General features: G+C 43.4%; 3 protein-coding genes across 3 annotated transcripts; 1 reads left to right on the top strand and 2 right to left on the bottom strand.

The window, feature by feature from the left end:
• Nucleotides 1-10,404: 10,404 nt before the first annotated feature.
• On the bottom strand, nucleotides 10,405-17,853 carry nuf2 (UF2 component of NDC80 kinetochore complex). The gene is made up of 13 exons (XM_076096898.1): nucleotides 17,645-17,853; nucleotides 16,432-16,506; nucleotides 16,261-16,337; nucleotides 15,973-16,034; nucleotides 15,790-15,887; nucleotides 15,352-15,425; nucleotides 13,112-13,205; nucleotides 12,794-12,856; nucleotides 12,527-12,664; nucleotides 12,297-12,437; nucleotides 11,455-11,630; nucleotides 10,724-10,859; nucleotides 10,405-10,634 (listed from the first exon to the last, which is right to left on the bottom strand). The coding sequence occupies exons 1-13, from the start codon at nucleotides 17,765-17,767 to the stop codon at nucleotides 10,527-10,529; spliced, it is 1,365 nt and encodes a 454-aa protein (XP_075953013.1). The 5' UTR covers nucleotides 17,768-17,853; the 3' UTR covers nucleotides 10,405-10,526.
• A 580-nt stretch (nucleotides 17,854-18,433) lies between these two features.
• ap5b1 (adaptor related protein complex 5 subunit beta 1) lies at nucleotides 18,434-22,747 on the top strand. Its single transcript, XM_076096799.1, has 3 exons — nucleotides 18,434-18,707; nucleotides 19,129-19,926; nucleotides 20,676-22,747. Exons 1-3 carry the CDS (start codon nucleotides 18,570-18,572, stop codon nucleotides 22,599-22,601), a joined length of 2,862 nt encoding a protein of 953 aa, XP_075952914.1. The 5' UTR covers nucleotides 18,434-18,569; the 3' UTR covers nucleotides 22,602-22,747.
• A 937-nt stretch (nucleotides 22,748-23,684) lies between these two features.
• cunh1orf50 (chromosome unknown C1orf50 homolog) lies at nucleotides 23,685-27,157 on the bottom strand. The gene is made up of 5 exons (XM_076096803.1): nucleotides 26,907-27,157; nucleotides 26,467-26,582; nucleotides 26,290-26,376; nucleotides 25,747-25,878; nucleotides 23,685-25,008 (listed from the first exon to the last, which is right to left on the bottom strand). The coding sequence occupies exons 1-5, from the start codon at nucleotides 26,953-26,955 to the stop codon at nucleotides 24,823-24,825; spliced, it is 570 nt and encodes a 189-aa protein (XP_075952918.1). The 5' UTR covers nucleotides 26,956-27,157; the 3' UTR covers nucleotides 23,685-24,822.
• Nucleotides 27,158-27,765: the final 608 nt, after the last annotated feature.

A 27,765-nucleotide genomic window follows, 5' to 3' on the forward strand; every position in this document is an offset into this window, starting at 1 on the left:
CTTTGTGTTCCATACAGTGTTAGGAGCTGACATTCACTCCAGTTTTTGAAGTTGCCTTAGTAGACTGTGCATGAAATTTTGGCTTTGTGAAGATTCTATATTTGATCTAGTGCAGCCAATGAGGCATTTGCTTTGTGTGTAAAGTACTCACCATGAGTGTGTGTATTTCTTAGTCTCCTATTTGCACAAACCAGAAGTGTCCTCTGCTCCCTTCCCTTTGTGTCTTACCTCATATGGTTTCAAAATATGATCGTACCAAAACCTCTAAACCCTGGAACCAGTAAACTGAGAAAGTATGTCTTACAAGTACTTTCTAGTAGCAAATTTCTCTCAGCAGTACTCACCGCTACCGCTTATATTTTGCACAGCTCTATTGCACCTATTGCAAGGGAGCATCTTTTGGCTGTAGGACCATAATAGGCAGTGTATAAAAGGACATACACACAGTATAACTTAGAAATAGAACGTCTAGGTGTCTGCAGAAGGGAAACTTCAAATCTTCCTTATGTAATGTCCTTCACAGTTTCCATGTAACTGAGCACAGAGGTGATGCATACTGTATGCCATAGGAGATGAATTGATCTGCAGAGACAAAAGTGATGGAGGATCGTAGCTAAGCTGCACTCTCCTCTGCCCTTACTCCCTCTCTAAACTGTCTTGAAGAAATCTGCTGCAAGTCTCCACTTGCCTTTGATTTAGAACTTCTAGATTGATTGGATCCACAGAATAGTACATCAAGTAAGAGCAAATGAATGATGCTTTGAGACTGTTCAGGGAAGACAGAGGTAGAGATCCTAACTAGTAATCTAACGTGAAGTCCTCTCTACATTATATCAGGCTGCTTGGGCAGAAGCCCCGGCAGCCTTTTGCAGAAGGTTTGCAACAGTTTAACACGTGGTCAACGTTTGCCAAATGATCAGGGTTAGGTGTAGGAAATAAAAATACTTAACGTTGTGAAAAGGACGCGTTGAGGTTCAGGCAACAAAAATACTTCATGTTGTGAAACGGTTAGGGTTAGGTTTATGCATCATTAGGGTTAGAAATGTCTGTTACGTCACTTAAGATTCAGACGTAACATCTAGTGACACAACATTGTTCGTAAAAATATCTTAACATTCGACAAAGGTCCCCTGAGTAAAAGTCCTGTGTTTGTTTGACCCATCCACTCCCCCTCCCTCACACCTTTAGCGGAGTATTCACTCGTAATGCTACGACCGTTGGTCCGAGCGGCTAATAATCACGAGGATGGGTTTACATTGGAGTTAGTTGAAAGCCCGGTGCATCTCATACAGACGCTAAAGGCTGGATGGTATCAAGACTACAAAGCCTACTGACCAAGTGGCGGTATTTGACGCCTTGGGAATTAAGACCAGGCAGGCAGAGTAACCAGAGTTGGTTTGACCCTCAAAAGCAGAGTGTGTTTAAATTAGCCCGTAAGCTAAGCTTTGAACCCCTGAAGCACTCCAGAGCCGTGTTTGTGCAGGTCAGGGGAGGTTATGTTCGTGTACGAGTGAAGAGACACAATGCCTGAAAGATTTTTCTACCTCTTAAAGTGACTAAAGCTGATGGAAAAATATGTTGTGACCATCCGAACCTCTGTTCACCTGTCAGTGAGTGGAAGCAAAGGTGAACGCAACGGGAAGAGACATTTAGGAAAAACCTGCTGGGACCTCAGAGGGGTGTATTAGCTGTGGACGTTACATTTCCAACCTCCCCCTACCTTCCCTCAGTGGCAGAAGTATTACTGTGTGTTTAGTTGTGGTAAATGACGCTATTTTAAATACTGGACTGAAAAAGAAATAATATATATATATATATATATATGTGTATTTTAACAGATGTTTTCCTCTTTCTCAGTGAGTTTTATGCCGTTAAAAAAACAATAAAACACTGTATTTAAGATTAAATAAAGGGAAAAAAAACCTGCAGATGTCTAAATGTTTTATAAAAGAGAAGTTTAGATTTTGTATAAGATGTGATATTTTGTGTGATTTGTCTACACTGTTACGAAATGAGAAATTGAATGTAATGTGACAGCCAACAGGCATATAACTCATTGAATAATTGATTCATCAATGAATAAATAAACTATTGAAATTCTGGCACTCACTTGCCTGGTCAATGCATTTTCTTTTCTTATGTAGATAATCATGATGATAGGATTTAGTCCTTGAAGGACACAGTACAATGGCAGATGTACAGTGGCATAGATGGACACCAGATGGTGCTGTCGGTCAACTGCGTGTCAGAACAGGATGTCACCTTAGTTTTTAATATTGATGCACGTCTGGTGATTGGAGGCCGCTGCAGTACCAAATGTATAGCAACACCAATAGTTCTAAACATGATGATCCTGATCTTTAGAAGACAGTGATAGGGCAGAATAGGACTTACTTTTGTAATATATTTTTAAAAGAGCATACATAAAGAAGTTGAACACATATATTAGTACAGGTACAAATCCTTAAACTTGCTGTTTTTCAGACACAATCAGACGACCATTGCTATGGTTTGGATTAAGTTAGAATTTGTACTAATAGAAAGCAATATGAATATCAAAAATATGTAGTTATTATTAAACTAGAGCCAAGTGGCTTTTAAATACGTTTGCATAGGCGGGAATTTCACAGACATCTTTTAAAAAAGAAAGTAAAATGTGTTATCTTTTACTGAAGATAACACATGATGGTATATGTTCAGGCCATCACATTGATTAAGAAGCTTTGTGCAAAAACAATAAGTGACCGTAGTAAAACTAAATGTGTGGGGTGAAAATGCTTTTTTTTTCAAGTTAATATGAAATAAAATGCTTTCATACTTTTGGAAATATATCAAAACTTGAACTCTATGAAACCTGAAGCTCAAGATTTCCAAATGTATCTCCTCCTACAATTTAAACTCTCCAAGCTCCACTAGAATTGACACTGTCACCACAACTTTTATACACATTTTTGAAATTATTGTTTTGTTATTCTCATTTTCATACTCTCCAGTCGTTCTCAGTGTATGGTTCTATCAGAATATGTACGCTACAGTGATATCACATGGACGTGTAAATAGTTATATCCCCGTAAATACAAAAGAAAAACAAAAATGGAAATTGAACGTCAGCCGAATCACACATAACACGATAGTGAACAAGACTGTTGGCTTTAGAAATCTGATCTGTATCGGAATTGGTGATCAGGGGTAAAAAAAATAATAATATAAAATAATAGTGAATCAAGAGAAGAATATAAGAATGATATTTGAATATTTGTATCAATATTATATTATCTTTTTTTACACAATAATAAACTGGAAGCATAGGCTAACTGTCAAGGCTGTTCATTAATTTGCAACAACACCTTCGTGAATTGAATTTAAAACCAGAACCAAACCAGATCTCAATAAACAAAGTTTAGTGCTTGTTGTTAACTTCAAACTTTACTGAGCACTTAAGTTAAGCTGGGCTAAAAGATGCTTTTTATTTTAAAAGTAATACAAATCTTATAATAAATAATTGGTTATTAAACCGTATTTTAATTCCTAAAACAATCTGAAGCGCTGTTTTTGTTTTCTAACATATTCCCATTAGAGTCACGGCAGTGACATTGCTCAGCTGACTTGCATCTTGATATCCTAAAATCATCTGTAATTCTTCCCGGATGATACCTAATTTTTGGCTATTGCAGGGGCGTTGTTAGGCCTATTTTAGGGGGGCTGAAGCTTCTTCAATATGTTATGTGTCAAAATGCCCGACACTGTTTATTAACGCTCACAAACAGGCAAATGATCAGTTCAAATTAGTAATATTTTATTTGTCTTGAAATACAAGATTATTTGATATTTACACGATATTTTAAAACTATTTGAACCTTTTTTTTTTTTTTTAGCTCAACTGCAAAGCATGCTGGGAAGAATGATAACAAGCTCACAATCTTTCAGTGTTCAGATTTCTGAACAATTGTTCTCAATTTGTACTGAATAAAAACTAGACTTTTCTATATTTTGTAAATATATATTATATATTTTAAAGATATATATATATCAACAGTGCATGACTTGGAAGATTAATGTAGAAAAATGTGTGATATGAAGTTAAACCTACAAAGGTTTAGTTCAGCTTTAGTATCAAGAATTATTTCTCACTTTGTACTGAATCAAAACGAGACGTTTTATATGAGGAATGCTCACTGTCGGTGAAGGATGAGGACTGGCTTGGTTTGTTGCTACAACTGAAGGTTGAACAAGTTGTGATCTTTATCAATGTTAAACCTTTAGCATTCCTCATTTAAACTAAGAATAACAGAAAGCTGCTGGCAAACTGCAAAACAAATAATTAAAATGAGAAAAGTGTCTGATGACAAAATTGTGTTAGAAATCCCACAAATCACAGATCTCAAATATGAAGGAATCAGTTTGATGCTAATTGTTGTGGACTCAAATGATCTGATCTGATGACGGAAGAGATTGATGGACTTTATTTAGCTTTGAGAAGAGCAGGAGCTGTCGGCCGGAATCTGCAGGCAGAGGTGGCACATGCAGGTTGCTGGCAGAGGCTGAAGGTGGAGGTTTGACCTCAGCTGTCGGCCAGAATCTGCAGGCGGAGGCAGCACATGCAGTTTGCTGGCAGAGAATAGATAGAAAGATAGATATGTACTTTATTCATCCCCAGGGGGAAATTTGTATGTTACAGCAGCAAGACACACCAAGAAGCAAAGTAACAGAGTAACCAAAAATATTAAGTATTAAAAAATGCACAATATATACAATAGAATAACGGAGTAGGACAAATTAAATATCAGAATATAGAATATATAAGATAAAACAACAAAAATACACAGTATATACAATGAAATAGAATAGTGTTAAATTAACAATGTAGGTGGACGTTTAAACTCAGCTGCTGGCCAGAATCTGCAGGCGGAGGCGGCTGTGGGTGGATGTTTGACCTCAGCTGTCGGCCACAATCTGCAGGTGGAGGCGACACGTGCAGTTTGCTGGCAGAGGCTGAAGGTGGATGTTTGACCTCAGCTGTCGGCCAGAATCTGCAGGTGGAGGCGACACGTGCAGGTTGCTGGCAGAGGCTGAAGGTGGAGGTTTGACCTCAGCTGTCGGCCAGAATCTGCAGGTGGAGGCGACACGTGCAGGTTGCTGGCAGAGGCTGAAGGTGGATGTTTGACCTCAGCTGTCGGCCAGAATCTGCAGGTGGAGGCGACACGTGCAGGTTGCTGGCAGAGGCTGTAGGTGGATGTTTGACCTCAGCTGTCGGCCAGAATCTGCAGGCGGAGGCGGCACCTTCAGGTTGCTGGCAGAGGCTGAAGCTGGATGTTTGACCTCAGCTGTCGGCCAGAATCTGCAGGCGGAGACGGCACATGCAGGTTGCTGGCAGAGGCTGAAGGTGGAGGTTTGACCTCAGCTGTCGGCCAGAATCTGCAGGTGGAGGCGACACGTGCAGGTTGCTGGCAGAGGCTGAAGGTGGAGGTTTGACCTCAGCTGTCGGCCAGAATCTGCAGGTGGAGGCGACACGTGCAGGTTGCTGGCAGAGGCTGAAGGTGGATGTTTGACCTCAGCTGTCGGCCAGAATCTGCAGGTGGAGGCGACACGTGCAGGTTGCTGGCAGAGGCTGTAGGTGGATGTTTGACCTCAGCTGTCGGCCAGAATCTGCAGGCGGAGGCGGCACCTTCAGGTTGCTGGCAGAGGCTGAAGCTGGATGTTTGACCTCAGCTGTCGGCCAGAATCTGCAGGCGGAGACGGCACATGCAGGTTGCTGGCAGAGGCTGAAGGTGGAGGTTTGACCTCAGCTGTCGGCCAGAATCTGAAGGCGGAGGTTGAAGGTGGAGGTTGCTGGCAGAGGCTGTAGGTGGAGGTTTGACCTCAGCTGTCGGCCAGAATCTGCAGGCGGAGGCGGCACCTTCAGGTTGCTGGCAGAGGCTGAAGCTGGATGTTTGACCTCAGCTGTCGGCCAGAATCTGAAGCCGGAGGTTGAAGGTGGAGGTTGCTGGCAGAGGCTGTAGGTGGAGGTTTGACCTCAGCTGTCGGCCAGAATCTGCAGGCGGAGGTTGAAGGTGGAGGTTGCTGGCAGAGGCTGTAGGTGGAGGTTTGACCTCAGCTGTCGGCCAGAATCTGCAGGCGGAGGTTGAAGGTGGAGGTTGCTGGCAGAGGCTGTAGGTGGAGGTTTGACCTCAGCTGTCGGCCAGAATCTGCAGGCGGAGGTTGAAGGTGGAGGTTGCTGGCAGAGGCTGAAGGTGGAGGTTTGACCACAGCTGTCGGCCAGAATCTTAAGGCGGAGGTTGAAGGTGGAGGTTGCTGGCAGAGGCTGAAGGTGGATGTTTGACCTCAGCTGTCGGCCAGAATCTGCAGGCAGAGGCAGCACCTGCCTGGTCTTACATCTCTGGTTCTTCTGAAGTGTCCACAAAATAATGTGGAGGATGAACACCGACCCCGTATGAGATGTCCACTTGCACCCGTCCGTCTTTGTCTGCCGTCTCTTTCAATGTGGGACGGTCCAGTCTCTCCCAGAGCTTCTGTTTGATGCGACGTCCCAGATTTAAGGTGGGCGGACACAGATTGCCATTCTTGAACCTGTGAGGAGAGGAAGACATGAGATTAAAAAGTGTATTCATGGAATAAATTGAGTGAAAAACTGAGCTCCTCCTCCTCTTCTGGGGACGGTCTGCAGTAGCAGCAGAGCGCCGGCGCTTGCGGGTCAAAGTCTGAACCTGGTGAGCAACACATGAGGATGTCAAACTAAAACCTGTCTCATACTCTCTGGAGGGTTTACACCGTGACTTATTTAATAATAATAATAATAATACATTTTATTTATTGAGCGCTTTTCATGATTCTCAAAGACACTTTACATTAAAATCATCATATAAAAGAAAGCTATACACAAAAATTTTAAAACACATAATATCGGTCACACAATATTGAATATGAGGATCTAAATGTGTCACCTGCTCGTCCCTGCAGCATGGACAGTGTCTGCGAGCGGAGACTCTCCTTCCTCTCTGGTTGCCCTGCAGGTGGACGGGAACATCACACTGCAACGACACACACTCATGTTAGAATGAGGCTTCACTAGTACAGTCAAAGAAACATCTGGCAATAGATAAAGTGAATAATAACATGTATTGTCACAAACATAATGAGCCTATCAGTCCACTGAAAGAGTTCATGGAGGCCAGATTAAGTTAGCAGGAGGCCCCAGGGCTACAATGAGCTACTCCCCCTATTGACCCCTGATCCTCACACTCTTACACAGTGTGGATTTCTGTGCTTTATTAGAGCTGGTTTCAGATTTGCTGGTAGCCTGATTAAAAACATGATTACAGGAATATTTAGCATGTTCTCATAAAACTGAAAGAGTGAAAGAGTTAAAACCTCCTCAAGACAGAACTTCGAGGTCTGATAACAAAGCAGGATCCTCCTTATATATATATATATATATATATAAGGAGGATATATATATATATATATATCTATATATATATTATATATAGATATATATATATAGTATTTCCATACTGTAGGAAAATATAATTATAATATATTAAAAATAAAAAAGTTCAAGCACTTTATAGAGAGCCTACTTTTAATAGGCTATATTTAAACATCCAATATCAATGTGTTAGCTCTGAGCTGGTTGATATGAATTTGTGATAAGAATTATTTGATAAAAGACATAATAATATGATAAAACATTATAATAAGTCAGGCAGTGATTTTAATGTATTTATAATGACTAAGTTAGATGAAGTGAGTCGGTACAGTACAGTAGTCTACCTGATCCATTAGCCAAACAGTGTGTATCATTACAGTGAAAACCACCGTCTACAATGTTTATAATGATGATATGAATCATATTAATGATAATATGAATTAGTTTTTTGTTTCAGTGAGGGAGTGTTCATGGCAGAGCCGATTGAAGTTTAGCTAGCTTAAAAGTTATCTTTTAAGCTAGCTAAACGTTAGCTTAGCTAGCTAGCTTAAAACGTTAGCTTAAACACTAAAACACATAAACACCACTCAAAGTGTTTAAATCTCACATGTTCACGTCGTATAATTACTTGTTGTATATTTATTTACATATTATGTATGCATATTTGTGTTTTTATTACAGTATTTTATTATTGCTTTCGTCTTAGTTATGAACTTCTTCATGCAAAGAGCCAAACTGATGACTTTTACATCTATATAAGTAACTCTGAATCAGTTTATGAAGTTTTGATAATTATTAATAACTTCATCCTGTCATACATTTTAAATGTTTGGGAACACAATATGGTTAAAAATAAAAGGCATATTTGCAGGTTTCTGTCACCAACAGATTATTTTCAACAGAACAATAATTCAAATCACCAGTTTACGATTTGTAAAGACAAGTACCAACCTTATTTTACCAAACCTCATTAAATAATATGTAGACAAGATAAATAAAAAAATCAAGTCAGCTTTAATGTAAGTCTAAAAAGAGCTTTAGGTGGATTTCTTTTCTTTACTAAAGACAAATACAGAATTTAGTTTATTAGAATAATAATAACAGCAGGTGTAGCCTACATCTATTAAATACGGTCTCACCAAACATTTAAATTAGAAAGTGTCTTCACTAAATTAAAACGATGTTGTGATAAGTCAAAAGTCAGTGTTCATTATGTGAGTTCATATCAGAGTCTGAGTGAAAATCAGCAGAACATCACATGGAAGTTACAACAAGCTCCTTAAGATCTGCCTCTTCTTTTATCTCTTTTCTTATAAGTTGTTAAACCAACTTCAGCCTGTATTTAATTATTATATTCATTTGACATCAGAGACTTTCATTTATTTTCTTCATATTGTGGCAAACAGACCAAAGCGTTGCCTTGAATTTATCATTTATTATTTCACAGACAGTGTGAAGGCTATTTGGTCCTGTTTGTTTGTTTGTCTGTTGTTTACCAGGATATCTCAAAAACAACATAACACACTTCAATGACATTCGGTGCAAAGTTGGGCCATGAACAAGAGAACAAATGGTTTTTGATGGGAGAGCGTCCTAAAGGCCCTTGAAAGGAGCCCGAGCACCAAGGAGACAACTAAGAGATCAGAAACAAGATGGTGGACAAGGAGCCGTGTTTTCTGCCACACATAGAGGTGCTGCACAATGCCTTCGTTACAAAAATACTAGTTGGTCTCAAATTGAATACACACTTTCTAGGATGCTTTTGAAGGACTTTCTTTTTGCAACAAGAAACCCAAACTCCTTATTGGACGACATATTCATCATGAAGACATTCATTTATTAATAAGGTTGTTTGTAGAGTCGTGTCCTGCCGTCAGACACAGACAGACCTAGAATATAAACACTAACAACGAATGATCACCATGAACGTAATACTGATGGAACATCAAACACATAGAATGCACGTTATCAGCGCTGTAGAGGTTTGGATGTCTTTTTGCCCAGTATTGTATGCAACCGTTTGCTTCCATTCCAAGTTTTCTGAAATGATGTTTAAATATGCAATGGAGGCATTATCTTATTAAATATGTGCTAATTTGCATAATTTCCACAACAGAAAATATGAATGAATAAAGCCAGGTTCAAAATTCTTGTTTCCTTTTGTTGACATATTAGAGTCAAAGGTTTTTAAAGAGAGGACTTTCGATATATGTTTTCATCACTCCATAAATACTGTCAACAGCCATAACTAAATCATTTTCCCCATGTTTTAGTACTGAAATGTTGTATAAATGAGTCGAATGATACATGAACTAACCCCTCAGTAGAAACCTTCAGACATAGAGAGGAATGAAAGTGTAAAGCTTGGAGTATGTAAGAGCTGCTGAAGTGGAGATTTCTGAGTCTGAGAAACAAACTCATTGAGAGAAAACGTCCTTTAAAGAGACGTTTAGTAAACTATAGACATTTTGAAGACACTACAGGTGAATGCAGTAAATAACTAATACATATCACCATGAAACTTCCCCGGTTGATTACTTACATTAAGACGATATTTTCTCTATTAAAAATGTTCTGACATGATTAAATATGCAAATGAGGCATTATCTAATGGCAACTTCTGGTGAAAATGAAGGAGAGCCAAATATATGGATCTTTAAAAAGAACTAATTAAAACAGAAAAACAATGAGCGGTTAAAAACCTCCTGAACCGGGAGAAGCCCATGATTCCCCGTTTTAACTCCTGGCTGCAGAAAGTGACACACTGTGGTTAAGAGGTGCTTCATCTTTTGAACTGGCTCAATATCGTGTTTTTCCTGCAGATGAAACTATGACCATGTTTATAATTGAACAGTACTTCATGGTGTTGGGACTATAATATTATATAGTATTATTAAAGTAATGGTTTAGGATCTCTGGGCCTCACCGGTGCAACAATGTTAACATTGGTTCCTGAATATAACGACAGTAGATTCCGCTCCTGTCGGTCTGATCAGATTTATTAACTGGTATACAAACATTTTAAATAGTAACGGTGAAACAGGCAACACAAAGTTAGAAGAGTTAAAACACACAGAGAAGTAATGAACGATGAAGCCGTTCAGAAGCTAGCAGACATCTTGGTGACGTCTTGTTTCAGGTCCACGATGTGCGTCTGGATCCTCCGGTGCAGCTCGTCCATCGAGGCCGACAGCGTGTCGAACAGAGCCTGGACACAGAGAGGACCGGCGCGTTAGTCTGAGAGCCGCCAGGGAAACACAGAACGGACCCGTGCGGACGCGTTGGAGGAGCACACACCTGAGCTTTGGCCGTCTCCTTGCTGCACACGTCCCTCAGGCTCTGGATCTTGGCCTTCAGCTGCTGCGTCTCTCTGGAGATCTCCTGGATCCTGTCGGCCATCTCCTCGCGCTTCTGGTGGATCTGGTTGCACTGCCTGGAGAACCGTGCAGTGTTGGTTATTCAAAGCGTTCGGCTTTACAGAAACATTTATAACAACAACAATTATATTTATCATATTGACTAATATGTAAATTCCAGAGGAGCAACGGATCACAAAACTCAGGAGCAAAATTAAAGAAGAGAGCAAATGTAACTTTTAGAGATCCGATCATTGATAACGCCACCGTCCCAAAAATAATATCAACCGCTCTGAAGTCTGTAAACCATAAACATTTCTAAATCCTCTAACTTTTGCATTTTAGCTTTAAAAACACAAAATTCAGATGATAGGGAAATAAAATATTGTATTTCTATGAATTCAAAAAGTCTTCTCATTCGTAGTTTTAATGATGTATTATAATCTGTAAAGTTCTAAAAGTTCCTCACCAAAGCTACATTTTACAAGATTACATTTGAACCCATCATGGAAACTTTGTTCTTCACAGTGTAACATTATCAGACTAGAAAGCATTAATGCTGAACATAAGAGATACCGATGGTCAGTGAAACTGTGTTTGACACTGTGACGGTTAAACAGATAAACAGCGGTCCGTTACACCACTGGTACGTCCATGATGCTGTGAACATACCCCATGACGTCCTGAACATGCTGATCCTTCATCTCTCTCTTCTTCTGCCTGCGGATGTTCTGTTTGGACTCTTTGTCCAGCTTCATGGCCAGCGCTCTCCTCAGCTGGCCTTCCTCCACACACAGGTTCCTCAGCTCCTTCTGCTTCTTCTCATACTGAGCCGTCAGCTCCTGGTGCTGCACGCACACACACACGCACACACACACACACACACACACACACACACACACACACACACACACACACACACACACACACACACACACACACACACACACACACACACACACACACACACACACACACACACACACACACACACACACACAATGCTGATGCAGAGTTGCACAACGATGAGCTGTAAAGGAAGATCTAGCAGCACGTACTGCTAACATGAGGGGGCTTTGAGGGGGCCCTAGAGCATACCCTGCTTTATGGTCTATTTGACTCTAAACAACCAGAGGAGTCGCCCCCTGCTGGACATTAGAGAGAATGCAGCTTTAAGACACTTGATCATTGGCTTTACTTTTCAGACCCCAGATAAGTACACACTATGAATAATAAATACTTCATATAAACTTCAAAAATCCAAACTCTCCCTTTAAGGCAGAAGTTGTCAAACAGCAGGTCATGGGCTAATACTGGGCCTTTGGAACAGAATAATTAGCTGTATTTACATTAAACTTGGCACACTCTATGCAGTAGTATTCCTCATCACTCTCTGCTATCGCGTCCTTCACTACTAGCAACGAGTCAATTTGTATTGTATGTTCAGAAGGTTTGTGTTCATGTTGGATATTTCATGCTCTGGTGAAGTGGATGTGGACGGGCTCTGCTCGTACCTCCTCCGCTCTCTGCTTGGTGTTGTTCATGCTGCTCTCCAGGTCCTGCAGCAGGTTGAACATCTGCTGGATCTCGGCCTCGGTGTGAGTCACACTCTGCACCATGTTCTGCAGCTCCACCATGTGCTCGTCCGTCTCTTTCTGAAATCAAAGACAGGAAGTCTGCGTTTTAAAACAACGGCAGACTTTTGGAGACGACCCCGGTTTTTGTTCTTTCTTCATCTACTCACGGTAGAGTTCTTGATGTTCTTGACGTTCTCCCTCATCTTCTCCATCTGAGTCTTCAGCTCCTCTGGAGACTCCACGATCTGAGACGTGAGTTTGCCGATGTCCTCCTTCAGGTTGCAGACATCCACCTTCACCTGGGCCTGAGGCACACCAAACAGCACACAGCTCGTTTAAACCACTCCCTCAACTCTTACTGGGACGTCAGACCAAAGTACCACATGATCGTGTTCACAGAGGACGTATATGGTCCGTATCAAACGTTCACGTACCAGTTTCTGAGTCTTCTCCGCAATTTTGGCTTTCCACTCTGCGATGCTTTCATTTTTTGCATCCTGAAAGGAGATTTTGTTTCACTTGAGGGCACGCACGCACGCACGCACGCACGCACACACACACACACACACACACACACACACACACACACACACACACACACACACACACACACACACACACACACACACACACACACACACACACACACACACACACACACACACACACACACACACACACACACACACACACACACACACACACACACACACACACGTCTTATCATGTGACTGAGCATCATCACCACCTACCACTTCCTGGTATTCGTGGATGTTGGTGGCCTGCAGCTCAGAGAGAGCGGCTGCCAGCTCGTCGGCCTCGGCCTGCTGCTCTGGTGGGATGGTCCTGAACGAGGATGAGAGGCGGAGTGGACACGCAGCTCATTACATAATTATTCATAAAGTTATTAGTTTCTGATCTTGACATGACATTTGTTTTCAAATGTTCACCAAATAGATCATTCCATTATTTTGCAAAGAAATAAAAATAATCAGTCAGGTAATCTGTCCGTTATGTCCACTCAATTAAAGGGACAGTTCACCCCAAAATAAAAAATACTATATTTTACATTTGACAAACTCAACAGCAATGTCTCTTTGCAGAAATGATGACCCCCGGTTACTCAAGAGAACCCACAGATTTCATGTAGGAACTACTTTCTTTCAATCGAACTGCACCCGCCAACCGTATCACCGCGCAGGAGGAAGCTACCCGACACCGCTAGCTCACCTAGCACAACAGAGCTAGTTACACTGCAGCTATGCCGAGGAGGATCGACGTGAACATCTCAGAGAAAGAAAACAGCGGTGAGGTGGGGTGAACTGTCCCTTTAAGAAATGAATCTTTGGTCTATAACAGGCATGGGCAAACTACGGCTGGCGGGCCGGATATGGCCCGTTGGGCTTTTTAATCCGGCCCGTCAAATATTGGTACAAAATTCTCCAAACTATAATAAAGACTAGGGCTGGGCAGTATACCGGTTTTAATTTCCCGTATGATATGAATTCTTCACACACCATTATACCGGTGCATTGCCGAAACAACTGCTGTCTGCTTTCAACAGGCAGCTAAATGTATTTTTCGCCGCTTTTGCACACCGGTCAGCGCTAGGTCTCTTATATGTATTGAGAGGGAACCCTAGTCATGGTCATAACTTTATAACACAACAATTAACAACCCACAACTAACGCTCTTTAACAGAGAAAAACACAACAGCACACAACAGTCTGTGACACAATTTGTAACACTAATAATTGTACATTTATAAAATTTCACCGCCGAACTGCATGCCGGGTACAGCTCGGGTGCGAGCCTGCTCGCTAGCACAACAGTCTGCTAACAGCTGGGAGAGGCTCCGTCGCTCCAGTAACGTTACATTAAAGAACAGAACAGAGCGATGCAGGATGAACAAAGACTGACCGGAGATGCACCGACAGAGTTTGACACATATGCAACGCTGATTACCGTAATATGTGTGGTATTTGTTATAAATGTACATTGGTACAAAGTGGTGATAAGAAGCTGTACAGGGAGGGGCTTAGGGCCCAGGGGAATGTAGGTGAAGGAAACAGGAAGAGACGGAAGACACGCCACACAAACAGCTGTTCACCGCTAGTCACGATCCTGTAGACCAGTGATTCTCAACTGGTGGTTCGTCGCGGACCCGTTTTCAGTGGGTCGCGGGACTTTGCTTTATGCAGCGGAGTTATTCACGCTCCTTTCCAGCATTTACGGCACTTGTTCAGCAGTGCAGGAAAAACACCGACCAATGCGTTGTAAATCACGTCACGTGATGCAGTTTAGCCAATAAAATAAAGGTATTCTGATACGTTTCCTGACGCCAGTGAGATGTACCCACACCGTGACACAGGGGGGAGAGACAAGGAAAGACATTACAGAGCAGAACTCTGATAATGTTAGATGTGACAGTCAAATATTTGTATGATCCGGTCAAAGAATCAAACTGCTAAAAAGACCACAGTCATTAACCTTTACACTAAAAACGCTGTCAAAAATGACGATAAAATATGCATTAATGCGACAAAAAAATACCGTGTAAGATCCCAGCTAACTGATGTACACCTCAGATCTGTTCTGAGAATTGCCACAACCAAACCGACACCAAACGTTGACGCACTGGTTAAAACTGGTTAAAACTGTTGGTGACCAACAACACTGTTCCCACTGAAATTAAATGCAAGTTACTTTTTAGGTCATGGCTTTTACTTGTAATTTATATTAGTTCACACAAACACTCCATTCATCTGCTACTGGCCCGGCCCGTCTGTCAAATTTTAAAACTCAATGTGGCCCCCGAGCCAAAAAGTTTGCCCACCCCTGGCCTATAACCTGTAGATTAAACGCTCACAGAGCCCAGGGTGGCGTCTTCAAATGTGCTTGTTTCAGAAACATCACATTTTAAAAAGATATAATACAGCAACAAAAACACCAAACATTATATTAAAGAAGCTGGTCTCTCATGTCTACTTACGTGAGCGTCTCAATCTTCTTCTCTGCTTCTTTGTTGCCTTTGGTGTAAGCCTGCAGCCGGTCCATGTCTGCCCTCTGACAACAGGGAGAGGAGCTGTTACACACACACACACACACACACACTGAGACCAGCACCAGGTTTAAAACTGTATCACCTATAGAAACTCATCTCATGCTCTGAGATTATAAAGATATCAATTTGAAGTATTATCATAAGTATTTTTGTCAAGGAACCACGTCGCCACCGCTAAACACTGTCGTACGTGAGCCGCCGAGTGCAAAACACATTCATTACATTAATACGTATTCATAAGAGCACACAGAGAGAACATGAAAGAAACCGTATGTATGTATCTTTCAGGACCTTTGCCTCAGGTTTTAGCCTCCACCACTAACCCCCCCACCCATCGCTACACCTGCGTGGACCAACATCACATACAAACTTGGCCTGCTTCTCGAAGATGATGTCCATCCTCTGCTTCCTGAAGTGGAGGAAGTTCATGATGGCGCTCAGAATAGTCAGAGTCTTCTGTTTCTCTGGAAGAGGGAGAACAACACCAGTGATGTGCTTTCAGGAGGAAACTGTGGACGGATGGACCTGAAGAAAACAACATGTACTTACTTGGAGCTAGAAGGTCGTTCAGTGAAAAATCGTACACCAAGCACATCGGCAGAAACTGCTGCCTGTGAAAGGATCGCACACATGAAAACACAATGAAACCATAACTCAGAGCTGCAGCCTTCCAAGTGCTGCACTGAGAATAAGAAAAACATCCACGAGTTCTCTTCACTTGAGTCTGCTTGGCTTGTTTACATCCATCTAAACACAGTGTTTATTATCAGCAGTCCTTCATGGTGTGGTTGGTTCATATTGTGTTATATATCGAGGAGAGGAAGTTGGAACACTCACATGCGTATGTAGACGCTGGTGATAGCAGTGGTCCCCTCATGATATACCGGGTTCTGAATGTTCTCCAGAAGTGGAACCTGTGGGGGAAAAATAAAATAAAAATTGAGCTCTTAAACATGGGAAAGAAAAGATTCTGTTCATCAGACGGCTCAGTGTGACCCCGGTACTCACCATGGAGTGACACTCGGGTCTGAAGCGATACAGGAGATGCAACACCCTCATGTAGAGCGTCTGAACCGCCTCCGGCTGGAAGAGAGAAGCGAGCGCCACGTTAAACCACGTGTGGTGTATCTGACCAGAGATGGTGGAAACTGATTGTAAACTGAATATTTTGGGGGTTTTGGATCGTGGATCGTATTAAAACCAGAAGCTGGTACCTCACGTTGGGCATCGGGAAATCACAGCTGGCAACTTTAATAACTTTCAGACATGTTATAGACAAGAGAGCTCCGATTCATCAAGAAAATAATGATCAGATTAATCAATAATGTAAATAATCTTTAAGATCCAGAAGGTGTTATTTTACTTTCATATGATAAGAAAAGCCGTAAACCCTCACAATAGAGCCGCTGGATTTTCATTGTCTTTTACTCATTTTAAACTATTAATGGATTATCAAAATCATTCATATTCTGTGGATTGACTGATTGTTGCTGCTCTTGTCTCTTTGTCAGATCCAGTGGATATCTTCGACATCTGGACTTCTTGGTAGAAACCTGGACCGTGATTTTCTTGCAACATGCTCATATAAATATGAGCATGTTGTATTACGTGTCTACAGACTGCTTTGGCTCAGTTTTCACAACACTTTCAATATGAAAACTTGTAATATGAATAGCTGAACTAGCTTACAGAACAAAAAATGCTGCTTGTTCATACAAAGCACAAAACATTAAATGACACAGAGCAGAGATGTTAAATAAATTCATCATTACTAATAACTGAACTTCAATAGTTTTCTTTTGTTTACCGTCACTGTTCTTGGTACTATAGTGACTGGGGTTTACTGTGTCATGCTTTCATAACTTACAGTATAAATGCACTGTACTTTGTGTGGTTTATTGATGAAAACCTATCTTTGAGAAAAAGTACCTGTGTTTTCAAGATAATTGGTTATTGTTTGAAATCATTCAACAGGTAATGGCCATCTAACTTGATGATGAACATCCTGTAGCGCTACAATGTTGTGGTGTGATGCTCATATTAAAAAATAAAAAAAATACTCCGTTCAGTTTCTTGCACCATTTGCGTTATAATATATATCTGAGTCCGTTTTATGTAACGCTACTTTCTCACGAACCGTGCACAGCTGCTCATTACGTCGCTGTTATCAGACGGCTCTCTTCTGATCTCATGGACCGTAGCGGCGGTGAGCGGACGTTACCTTTGGAGCTGGAGTCAGGTCGCCCTTCGTGAAGTGTTTCGCCTCTTGACCTGTGAGAACTTCAGTTCGGTAAAAATTCACTATCGCATCCGCATTATAGACAGGGAAGGTGTTATCAGACATAGTGGCGGTTTCAGTGCGAGCTAAACACCGAAAAAAAACACAGAGGAACTTTTCAGCGGCGACACAAAATTGGCGCCTTAAAAATGGCTTCCTTGTTGATTTCTACACGGCGAATCTGATTGGTCATTTCATACTTCTTCTGTTACGAGGGAGATTATACATGACTCACCAGCGCCCTCTGCCGCACTACCCGTGTACAACTCTTGAGCTGTCCCCACCTTAACTTTAACCTCATGCTGAAGGATTGAATTAAATGTGTAATGTTTGGGTGTCTTACTGAGCACATTCCGTTATAATTTAAGAACAAATTTAAGAAGTGCACAATAATAAATAGTATAAAGCCAAAATATAAAACAGCAGCTATTTTACAGTTATGCAAATAACAAATGCAATGGTACAAGTATAATCTATTCTTAATGCAGTTTGTAGGATTGTGACTAGAGGGATATAATTATTTAGTTATTTGAAACCTTTTTGTATTAATATATTATATTGTTGCGGCGGGTAATAACAAAATCCCTTTCAAGAAAATGTTGGAATATAAAAAGTTTTTTTAACTTCTGTTATCTGCTCTACAGGTTGTATTTCATCCTCCTGGTCGACACTCCGAACCAGCAGGGGGCGCTGATGTGACACCGCGATTGTTACATTTGCACGTGACAAAACACGGAACTCACTGCTGTGTTCCTGGATGCTGAGGTTTCACATTTTTAAAGTCAAAGCTTACTGTGTGCAATGACTTTGGAAAGAGTTATTGACCGGATAGTTTGTACGTCGCGAAGGTTTGGGATTTGAGCGAAGAATGGCGGAGAACTGGGCCGAGAGGATCTCTGCTTTCTCCCACAGTCCGTCTCGCTTCCTCTCCGGGACGACAGCCGAGGCTTTCCTCGCAGAGCTGCTCCGCGAGCTCCGAGATGACAGAGCCAGTTACTGTGTCAAGGTAACAAACAATATAAAGTGAAATGTACACGAAGTTAAACCCCCGTGCTTCATCACTGTGTTGCCGCCGTTAGAGTCACGAGCAGAGCTCATATTAACGTTGTACGACGTGGGTGCAGCAGCCAACACTTCATTGACAGATTTTTAAACGGAGTTTGGCATGTGTCCAGTCTCAACACAATGCTAAACGATGTTATATATATCATATATATGGTTTTCTTGTTACTCTATGTTCATAAACGGAATATATTTGGACGGTTTGTTCGGACAAAATAAACAATTTGAAGATGTGGGCATTTTCACAGTTTTTTTTTATAATTACTACTATAAATTGAGTACTTGACAGCTGCGACACATGTGAATACTAATTACCTGTATTATCTGTGGTGTTTTTCTTTTTCTTACATTTCATCCATCCTCAGGTCCTCCTGTTGTCCCCGCTGTGTGAGCACCCGACTCTGCTGTGTCCCTCGGACTCTGTGGGCGAGGAGACGGCCCTGGACCTCATGTCGGTGTTGGACCAGTGTCCTCCCAAGTCCGTCCAGTTCCGCTGTCACCTCCTCCTGGCCCTCACCGCCGTGCTGGTCTGCACCTCCTGCGTGAGCCTCCGCTCCCGTGCGTTCCAGGACTTCCTGGACCTGCTCCTTCAGATGGCCCAGGACACTGGGGACCTCCAAGGGGACAGCGCTCTTCGCTCTCTCCGGGCCACAGCTTGCAACTGCCTGCGGGAGCTGGAGGCCTGCTCTCCGGGCCTTCTCTCCCAGCGCCTCGAGCTCTTGGGTGGGCTCCGGCAGCGAGAGACCTCCCGGCTCCACCAGGCCTACGCGGGACTCCACGCTCTGGTGTTGAGGAACGCCGTGTATCGGCTCACCCAGGACGCGGGAGCTGGTGCTGAGCACCTCAAGGCTCTCCTGGGAGGACACACATCAGTGGCGTGGGAGGCAGAGCTGGACTCGGGCCCGATGAGCGACAAAGACTCCTCAGCCATACTGTCGTCTCTTGTCCTGGGACCCATGGGCACCGTGCCGACCCTCCAGACCGGGCCGGACTGTAAGGAGCTGCGTTCGGTCCTGTCCTCCCTCCTGGAGGAGTCCTACCTCCTCACTCCTCTGTGCCAGGCTGCACTGCTGCACAGACTGACGGAGGTGGTTGCCATGGTGCCTGGTGTCCCTCCGGCCGTATTCAGAGCTCAGCTGCTGCGACTGCTGGGCACGAGCGAGGTTTGTGTCAAATGGACCGAACTAGTCTCCTACGTGTTTCACTCAGCTGTTGATGTTTACCAGCAGTTTCTGTTTTAATTCAAAACAAAAACACTTATTTCAGGTATTTAGATTTCTTTCTCCTACCTACTGCAATGGTTACTCCAGATAATCCACAGTACACACTGTCAACAGTTCTCAGAGGGACTATTTCTTCAGTAGAAAGTAGTTCCACTGAAAACTGTCCACAGTGAGCTCTGTGGATTATCCTAAGTAACCATGACATCGCCCAAGACAAACTAAGACACATTGCTGGTGATTTGTTTACTGTTAATTTAAGTGTTTTTTTAACTTGACTTACAAAATACATTATTTTTTAGCCATTTGGGTGAACTGCCCCTGTCAGCTACAATTTAAAAAAACAAAAACATTAACTGATTCATATTGTCTGCTAAAATGGTGTATTGTCTGTCTAATTTATAGAAGACAATGTCCCTGTGGTTGCTTCACAATAAAAGCCACCTTTCGTTTTGCCAGTTGAAGGCTTTTAATTTGAAGCACGTTGCTGTAGGAGATGTGGGGTTTGCAGTAGCAGTACTCTGATCCAGCTGTAGCCTGTAAGCAGGATGGGGTCTGTTAATGAGGTGATAAATACTAATGCTGGGATATACGCGTGTATTTCTCTATGTTTTTAATTATCCAAAAGAAAGTCTCCACATAAGCAGCTTTCGGTTGACCTCCACAGTAACTCTTTGTTCCCCTCCTTCCAGGTGTGCCTCCTTCACAGCACGCTGCTGTTGAAGTCTGCGTTCACTGACAGCCTGTTCAGCGCCGAGGACGAAGCTTTCATCCTCCAGCGGCTGGTCGTGCTCTCCCAGCACCCGCTGCTGAGTGCGCCCGAGAAGCTCTTCTACACGGACTGCCTCCTGCACTTCCCCGAGAACCGGCCCATCGGCTGCGGCGGCGACGGCGACGAAAGCCTCCCCGTGCTGCTGACCCCGCGGCTGGCCTCGGCCCTGGCGCCCACCGTGTTCAACGACAGTGCCACGGGGCTGGCCCGCTTCAACCTGCTGTCTCTGGTCTACCTGGAGGAGGCGGAGGAGGGCGAGGGGGAGGAGAGCAGGGGGCTGGCCTACCTCTACCAGCACCTCGTCGCGCTGCTGCGCGTCGTGGCCAACGGGGGCAGCCGGCAGGTCGTCGTCACCTTCTTCAGAGCCGCCTTCCTCTTCCTGTCCTACTTCTGCCATGTGGAGCGCTACTGTCGCAGCCTGACGGAGGAGCTGTGCGAGCTCTACCTCCGCCACACCCACCTGGCCCCGCACGTCATCAACCTGGCCGACCAGGTCCAGGACAAGCTCGCCGAGTCCGACTGGGCGGTGGGGATCCTGAGGGCCCTCCAGGGGGTCATCGCCGAAGCCCCGCCCGCTCGTCTCACCTTGCGGGACCTGAGCTGGCACCTCAAGACTCTGGCCCGCGTGGCGGAGGAGGGAGAGATCCCCCAGCACAGCACCGTCCGCTTCCTGTCCAGTGTCACCGCTCCGTCTCCCTCCTCTCCGTGCGCCGGCGGCGACTGGCGCCTGGGGAACGGCCTGCTGGGGGTTTGCCGCCGCCTCCTCGTCCACCCCAGCCTGGACTCGCTGCTCATCCCTCTGGCCGACGTCCTGCAGCATCTCACCCGCCGCTACGGCGACACGGACATCCGGGACCACGCCCGCCTCTACTACACCCTCCTGACCACTCTGTCCCGGGAGAAGCTGGCCGGGGTTCTGGCGCAGGGTTCCGCCGAGGGAGGGCGGCAGGTCAAGAAGCGATCGCTGTCCTGCATCATGGCGGAGAGCGAGGGCTTGGCGAGCGCGCTGACCATCCACCAGACGGAGAAGTTGATATTCCGGCTGATCGAGGCCCGTTCTGAGCCTCAGGGAGAAACACAAACTGACGAAGTGAGCGACCTAAACCCGAATGAGACTTTCCCGGCAGAGGCGAACGCAGCTCTGGAAGAATACAGAGCTCAGTTCGACGTCCCCGGCTTCGCCTCAGAAGTCACTCTAAACTACCAGCTGACTCACATCGACGGCGACTCCCGCTTCGATCAGCTCTTCAGCATCCGCCTCCACTTCAGCCTCACGGACGACCACTACGAGGAGCTGGGCGACATCAGCGTCCCGCGTCTGCTCAGAGGCAGGCCGTCGCCCGAGGTCCGGCTGACACTGAAGCCCAGGCGGCCCTACCCCACGACGCTCCACACCAGCGCCGTCTTCACCACACAGGACGGCCTCTCCTGGTTCACCGTCCTGCCGCACGTCCACGTGGCCTTCCGGCAGGCCTTCGCGCCCCTTCCCGCTCCCCCGGGCTGGGGGCGCGGCGGCAGACTGGGCCTGTTCCAGGGTCTGTGGGATGAAATGAGCGCAGAGGAACAGGATGACTGTGCTACCAGCCTGTTGTGCTGCCAGCTGAAGGAGGTGGCTCTCACCGCCTTGGTGGAGAAACACTTCCTCCCGTACCTCATATCAGACCTGACCGACGAAGAGGAGTTCAAAGTGCTGTTCTTCCTCCCGCCGCGGTCTCACGTGCTGCTGAAGATCAGACCGGGGGACCCCGTGCACTTCAACATCGCCACAGATAACTGGCAGCTTCTGCGTCACCTAAACTCTTATCTCCTGACAATCACGTCCTCACAGGAACAGACCGGACTGTGATGCAGCCGACTCGCTCACCTTTTAAAAAATAAATTATTTTAAAAGCACATTTTTAAATAACAAAATCATTAACTTTTTTGTCACGCTTTATTAACTCCAATTGCACTTGAAATTAAATTGCTCAAAATAAAGTTATTGCATTTTAATTGTCTTGACCCAAAATTAAACAAATGTGTGAAATATGTTAAGTCAGAAGAAGCTCATTGGTTGCAGACAAAAGACTTAATTGATTTTCTTTCATCATACACACGACTCACTTCCTGCGGTTGGGTTCACGCTGTTCTGCTGGTCTACAGTTGTTGGTGGTAACATGAAGCACAGAGGTGTAAACAATGAACAATTCATTTAAAGAGCAAACATAGCTGAGCTGGACATGCTTTTATCATGTTGGTTGAGCATCCTCAGCGTTCTGGTGACGAACACTGAATTTAAACTCCACAGTGCAGCTTTACATGACGTGTTCGTCAGATAACCAATAAACGAGGCTAAAAGGTTTCAAATCTTTATTATTTCTTCACTAGTGTCCATGCACAGGCCTGCCAGCGTAGCTCCATTTAGTATTTATATTTATAGAGAACGAACCCTGAAGTTGACACAATGCATTCAACTTCACCAATCACTGTGTATAAAAATGTAAACTTGTAGTAATACATTGCACACTGTGTGACAGTACAGACAAAAACATCTGGTCAGTTTAGAATTTTGGGGTGTTTTGCTTCCATCACGTCTTCTTTCAGACTCGTGGAAAGAAAACGCATGAAAGTGTTTTTATTTTACTTTGTTTATTTGCGTCTGTAGATTTTTCCTAAATGAACTGAAAGTTATCAGATAATGCCTCATTGTCATAAAATCTCACAAAACAAAAATCAACTGGAGGTTCCATGATATGTTAATTCAATAGTAAAATGTCTAAGTTTACAAAACATCTTTAAAGGCGCTTTCCTCAAAATTAGTTTTTCCTCAGACTCTGAGCCAAACACCAAACTTTACACTTTGTTGTGGAATATTTCTTATGACTAGTCGGGAGAAGAAAGTTGAGGTTTTCTATCAATATAAAGTAAAACAGAGTTTTGATGAACGATCAAGGTTTATAAAGTCAATTTATTTGCTTGCAAGCAAAGAGAACAGTCTCACAGACACATCGCCGTCATCTAGGAGAGTGCTCTACTTAACAGTCAGAATGCATGGACTTTTATGCTCAGACAGCTTCCTGTTATCTGCTTAGCTAACAAGAATACACAAAGAACACAACAAAAGGCAGGTCATCCTTCGAGCCTTAGTATATCATTTAAGACAGTCAGGAAGATGCTTTTATCTCCTGTTTACAAATCCCTTTTGTTCAGTTTGCCTTACACTAATCAGTTTAAACTCACAACAGATGCTTCTTTTGAAGTCACTGTGACAACATAAAAATGACCATTTGCAGAGACAGAACAGACATTCTTTACCCTCACCCATCCCATCTGCATGCAAAGGTTTACGCCTTTACAACTTCAGATAACGCGTCACAAATGACTTCAAAAGTATTTAAAACAGAGGATCTCTGTTAATCAAGGCCTCTCTGTGTCTCTGTCTTACGAAGAGTAAACAAACAGTGCACAAGATAACAGATAACAAGACACCTGGATACTAAACTAATTAAAGTCATCTACTGAAACTACAGTTTGGTGTCTGCTCTTTTAGGACTTACATTCCTTAAACCTTCACATTAGACTATGACATATTTTCCCATTACAACTTTCATTCCTCTCCATGTTCTGAGCCTGAATTACACATTTATTACTAAAAATGTTTTTTTGAATGTCTGTTGAGAGTATTTTCTGATTCATGGAGTGATACAGGAGAGATGTAGAGAAGTCCCTTCATAAAAACCTTTGACTCAAACAGGAATTTTGAAACTGTCTTTATCCAATGTTCACATTTCTGTTCTGTAAAAAGTATGCAAATTAACACATTTTTAATTAGATAATGCTCTATTTGCATATTTAAAAATACAATTTCAGACAGCTTGTAATACAACAAATGTCAGCAACCAACTGATAACATCATCAGTTCAGATGTTATCCTATTCACCTGTAGCGTCTCTCCTTGAGTCAGTGTATGAAAGTGACCAACACACTGTAACAGCTGCTTTGAGATCAGCGATCCATGTACGGATTTCTGTCCATTAAGACTGCAGTTTAAAACCCCCGTCCTTCAGGCGCTCCCGTCTGGCCGTGCTTCACTCGGAGAGGCCCCTGAAGTTGGGTTCTGTGTACGGCGGCAGGGCCGTCTGCTGGCGGAGAAGTTTGTCCATGATGGCGATCTCGGCGTCCCTCTTCATCACCTGGTCCACGGGGGTCCAGGACATGTCGTGTTGGAGTTTGAACGCGCCGACAAATGTGTGCGGGCAGCTGGGACCCCATTCCTTCAGAGGGGAGGACGAAGACAGTGGGCAAAGGTGAGATGTGCAGACATTAGTCAGAAGTCAAAGACTCAAAAAACAATTATCTAGTTCCAGCTTCAGAATTTTTGGGATTTCTTTTGGTCTTAAGTCAAAGTAAAATGATAAATTTGGAGTTTTAGACTGTTGCTCATGGAAAACAAGTTATTTGGTCTCACCACGGCCATTTTCCCACCAGTTTCTGATATTTTTTATTACTAATCAAGAAAGGTTAACGGCAGAATTGATGAAAACAATCACGAAAGAATATGTAGTTGAAACCCATATGTTTTTTGTGTTTCCAAATTACAAAATCCTTGGTTTCAAAGGATCTGTTTTACTGTCAAAGTTCTCCAGCTTTCCACAAATTCCATGACGACAAACAAGCACGGACAAAACTATAACCCGTCAAATCCAAACTAACCCGCCTGTGTCTCTGTCCACCTGCTCAGTATCAGCCCCCCTCTTAGCTTCTTAGCCCCGCTTCTTCTCATACTGAGCCGTCAGCTCCTGGTGCTACGCACACACACGCGCGCGCACGCACGCACACACGTTTTGGTTGGGTATTCACGTGCTGCTGGGGGAACTCTCCCTGAGGGGACGTTAAGCAACAGGCTCTGTGCTGACATGTCGTAACACTCTGCGTCCACGTGTGGGGACATACCATTAAAGGCAGCTTATCAACATGTGTTGGGTTGCTGTATGTATCGGTAGAATGCCGACCTTAGGGGAGATGATGGAGAAGTACTTCTGTCCAGATGGCCGCTGGTAGAGGTAATACATGTTGCCTGCTTTTTTCACAATGTTACAGGCAGCGTGGTGGAGGTCGGCATCTCTTTTAGCGTCTTCTAAAACCTGGAAAGAGAGAAAAGATAAGAGCACTGGACCGAAAGCACGTCTCTTGTCTCATAATCAAATACGAGCGGCATTTTTTCCATTTATCTATTTTATTGTTCATGTTGGAGGGCCAAGGCACAGCAAATATATTGTACCAGATAAAGCTAAAATCTCACCTTCATCTGTAGTCCGTTTTCTTGTTAAAATGTGCATTAATATCAGGAAGGAAACTTGCTGAACGGATCACAATCCACAAGAATCCATATTGGATTGTTTGAAAACTTGCCACAGTTTACACGTCCTGGCACGATCAGCCACAAACTAGCTACAGTGGCATTAAAAGAAGAAGTAACTGCAGCATTTCTATTTTACCAACGCATTCATAACACCAGCCCATTCATTGTGTGCACTCGTGTTTTTGCTGCTCACCTTCCTCGCCTGTTCCTGCAAGTATCTGATCTGGTCAGAAATGACCATCAGTTTGCTGCAAGCGTTGGCTTTAGTGAAATCATCTCCCTACAAAAACAAAAACAAAAAATATTAGTACCTCACTAACAGTTATGGCCGTGTATAACTGGAAAGTTTGGACGTTTATTTTGTCCATACCCTCTGTACTTGTGTTGCCAGGGCCACGAGGTCCGTGGGGTCTCCTACTCTGTTGGTCTGATAGGAACTGACCAGTTGCACCCCGCTGGGGTTGCTGCTGCTCTCCACCAGAGTCACTGTAAAAAACAACACACACACACACAAGTAGAGTTACATCACTATTATATAATGCGGTAACCGAATCATCAGGAGAAACGTTGTTCATAATGCAACTACAATTACTGTATCACTGCCAGTGATGTCACTACTGTAGCTGCTACTGTACCATCACAACAGCTGCTACTACGATTACAAACGATTAAGCTAAACAAATATAACCGCATTCTCAATGACAATGAAGCTTTGTGAGACTCCGTAAAAACTATTTCGAGAGTGCTCTGAACGGTGGGAAGGGTTGACATCAGGTTTAACGTTACAGCAAGACACTCAGTTTCTGTTACCCGTGGTGGTTTTGTCGGGCTGGTTGGGAAGGCTGACCGTCCTCTCCATGTTGTCTTCTGTCAGTTTTTACTACGAACACGTCTCTCGGGTGATACTCATATATAACCTACCGGTCCAACTACTGGTTTTGTAACCAGCTAATATTTGACCAGAAATGCCATGCAAAATACCGGCAGTTTCACGGGGTCCTAAATCTCCGCCCCATTTTGCCCAAATGGTAGTCCTAATTTGTGCCTGTGAAAAATACATGAAATAAAAAACTTTATCGGGTCTTTTTTGATTATAATAAATTCACGTTTTCAACGTGCAGCTTCCATTCCAAATTCCATCCCAATAAAAATAAATCCTGTAGTATATTTCATATTATATGGCCATTATTACTTGGATGGGGTTTCGGGCGTATGAAAACAAGCCCAGTCTCGCTACAGAACATTTAAAATAGGGAAGAGTTGTCACTGTTGAGAAATCAAATAAGAAAAGTCGCGATATCGCCGCGTAACAGTTGTTGGGATACATGTGTCACATCAACAGCTTAACACTGCATTAAACCACAGAGGCATCGGAGATACTCACGGGTGTTCTGATGTACTAGACTTGTAATAGTCTTGACTTGGGGTTTCTTGCCATTTCCTGGCATGGTTTCCCCCATGATCCATTGCGGTCACACTTACACAAGTTTTGCTTTTGACAATATACAGTCAATGGGTGGTGTTTTAAATTGTGCTGATTTTACAAGATCAATGTCAACTTTTTCATTAGCTTGAAAGACAGTCCTGTTTTCACCTTTGTGACAATTTGATCTCACAGGTAACTAGTAACTACAGCTGTCAAACAAATATTGTACTTTTTACTCCGCTA

The sequence above is a fragment of the Anarhichas minor genome, unplaced genomic scaffold (genome assembly GCF_050575085.1).
Source record: "Anarhichas minor isolate MPS153535 unplaced genomic scaffold, ASM5057508v1 ptg000023l, whole genome shotgun sequence".
Lineage (NCBI taxonomy): Eukaryota > Metazoa > Chordata > Actinopteri > Perciformes > Anarhichadidae > Anarhichas > Anarhichas minor.

Bases quoted from the DNA above. Each gene is read 5' to 3' on its own strand.
- nuf2 (XM_076096898.1), bottom strand. From the start codon at position 17,767: ATGTCTGATAACACCTTCCCTGTCTATAATGCGGATGCGATAGTGAAT. The intron at 16,507-17,644 runs GTAACGTCCGCT...TCTCTCTTCCAG, and splicing joins ACCTGACTCCAGCTCCAAAG to CCGGAGGCGGTTCAGACGCT. The intron at 12,665-12,793 runs GTACGTGAACGT...GGTGTGCCTCAG, and splicing joins CGGAGAAGACTCAGAAACTG to GCCCAGGTGAAGGTGGATGT.
- ap5b1 (XM_076096799.1), top strand. From the start codon at position 18,570: ATGGCGGAGAACTGGGCCGAGAGGATCTCTGCTTTCTCCCACAGTCCG. The intron at 18,708-19,128 runs GTAACAAACAAT...ATCCATCCTCAG, and splicing joins GAGCCAGTTACTGTGTCAAG to GTCCTCCTGTTGTCCCCGCT. The intron at 19,927-20,675 runs GTTTGTGTCAAA...CCCTCCTTCCAG, and splicing joins GACTGCTGGGCACGAGCGAG to GTGTGCCTCCTTCACAGCAC.
- cunh1orf50 (XM_076096803.1), bottom strand. From the start codon at position 26,955: ATGGAGAGGACGGTCAGCCTTCCCAACCAGCCCGACAAAACCACCACG. The intron at 26,377-26,466 runs GTATGGACAAAA...TTGTTTTTGTAG, and splicing joins TGGCAACACAAGTACAGAGG to GGAGATGATTTCACTAAAGC. The intron at 25,879-26,289 runs GTGAGCAGCAAA...CTCTCTTTCCAG, and splicing joins TGCAGGAACAGGCGAGGAAG to GTTTTAGAAGACGCTAAAAG.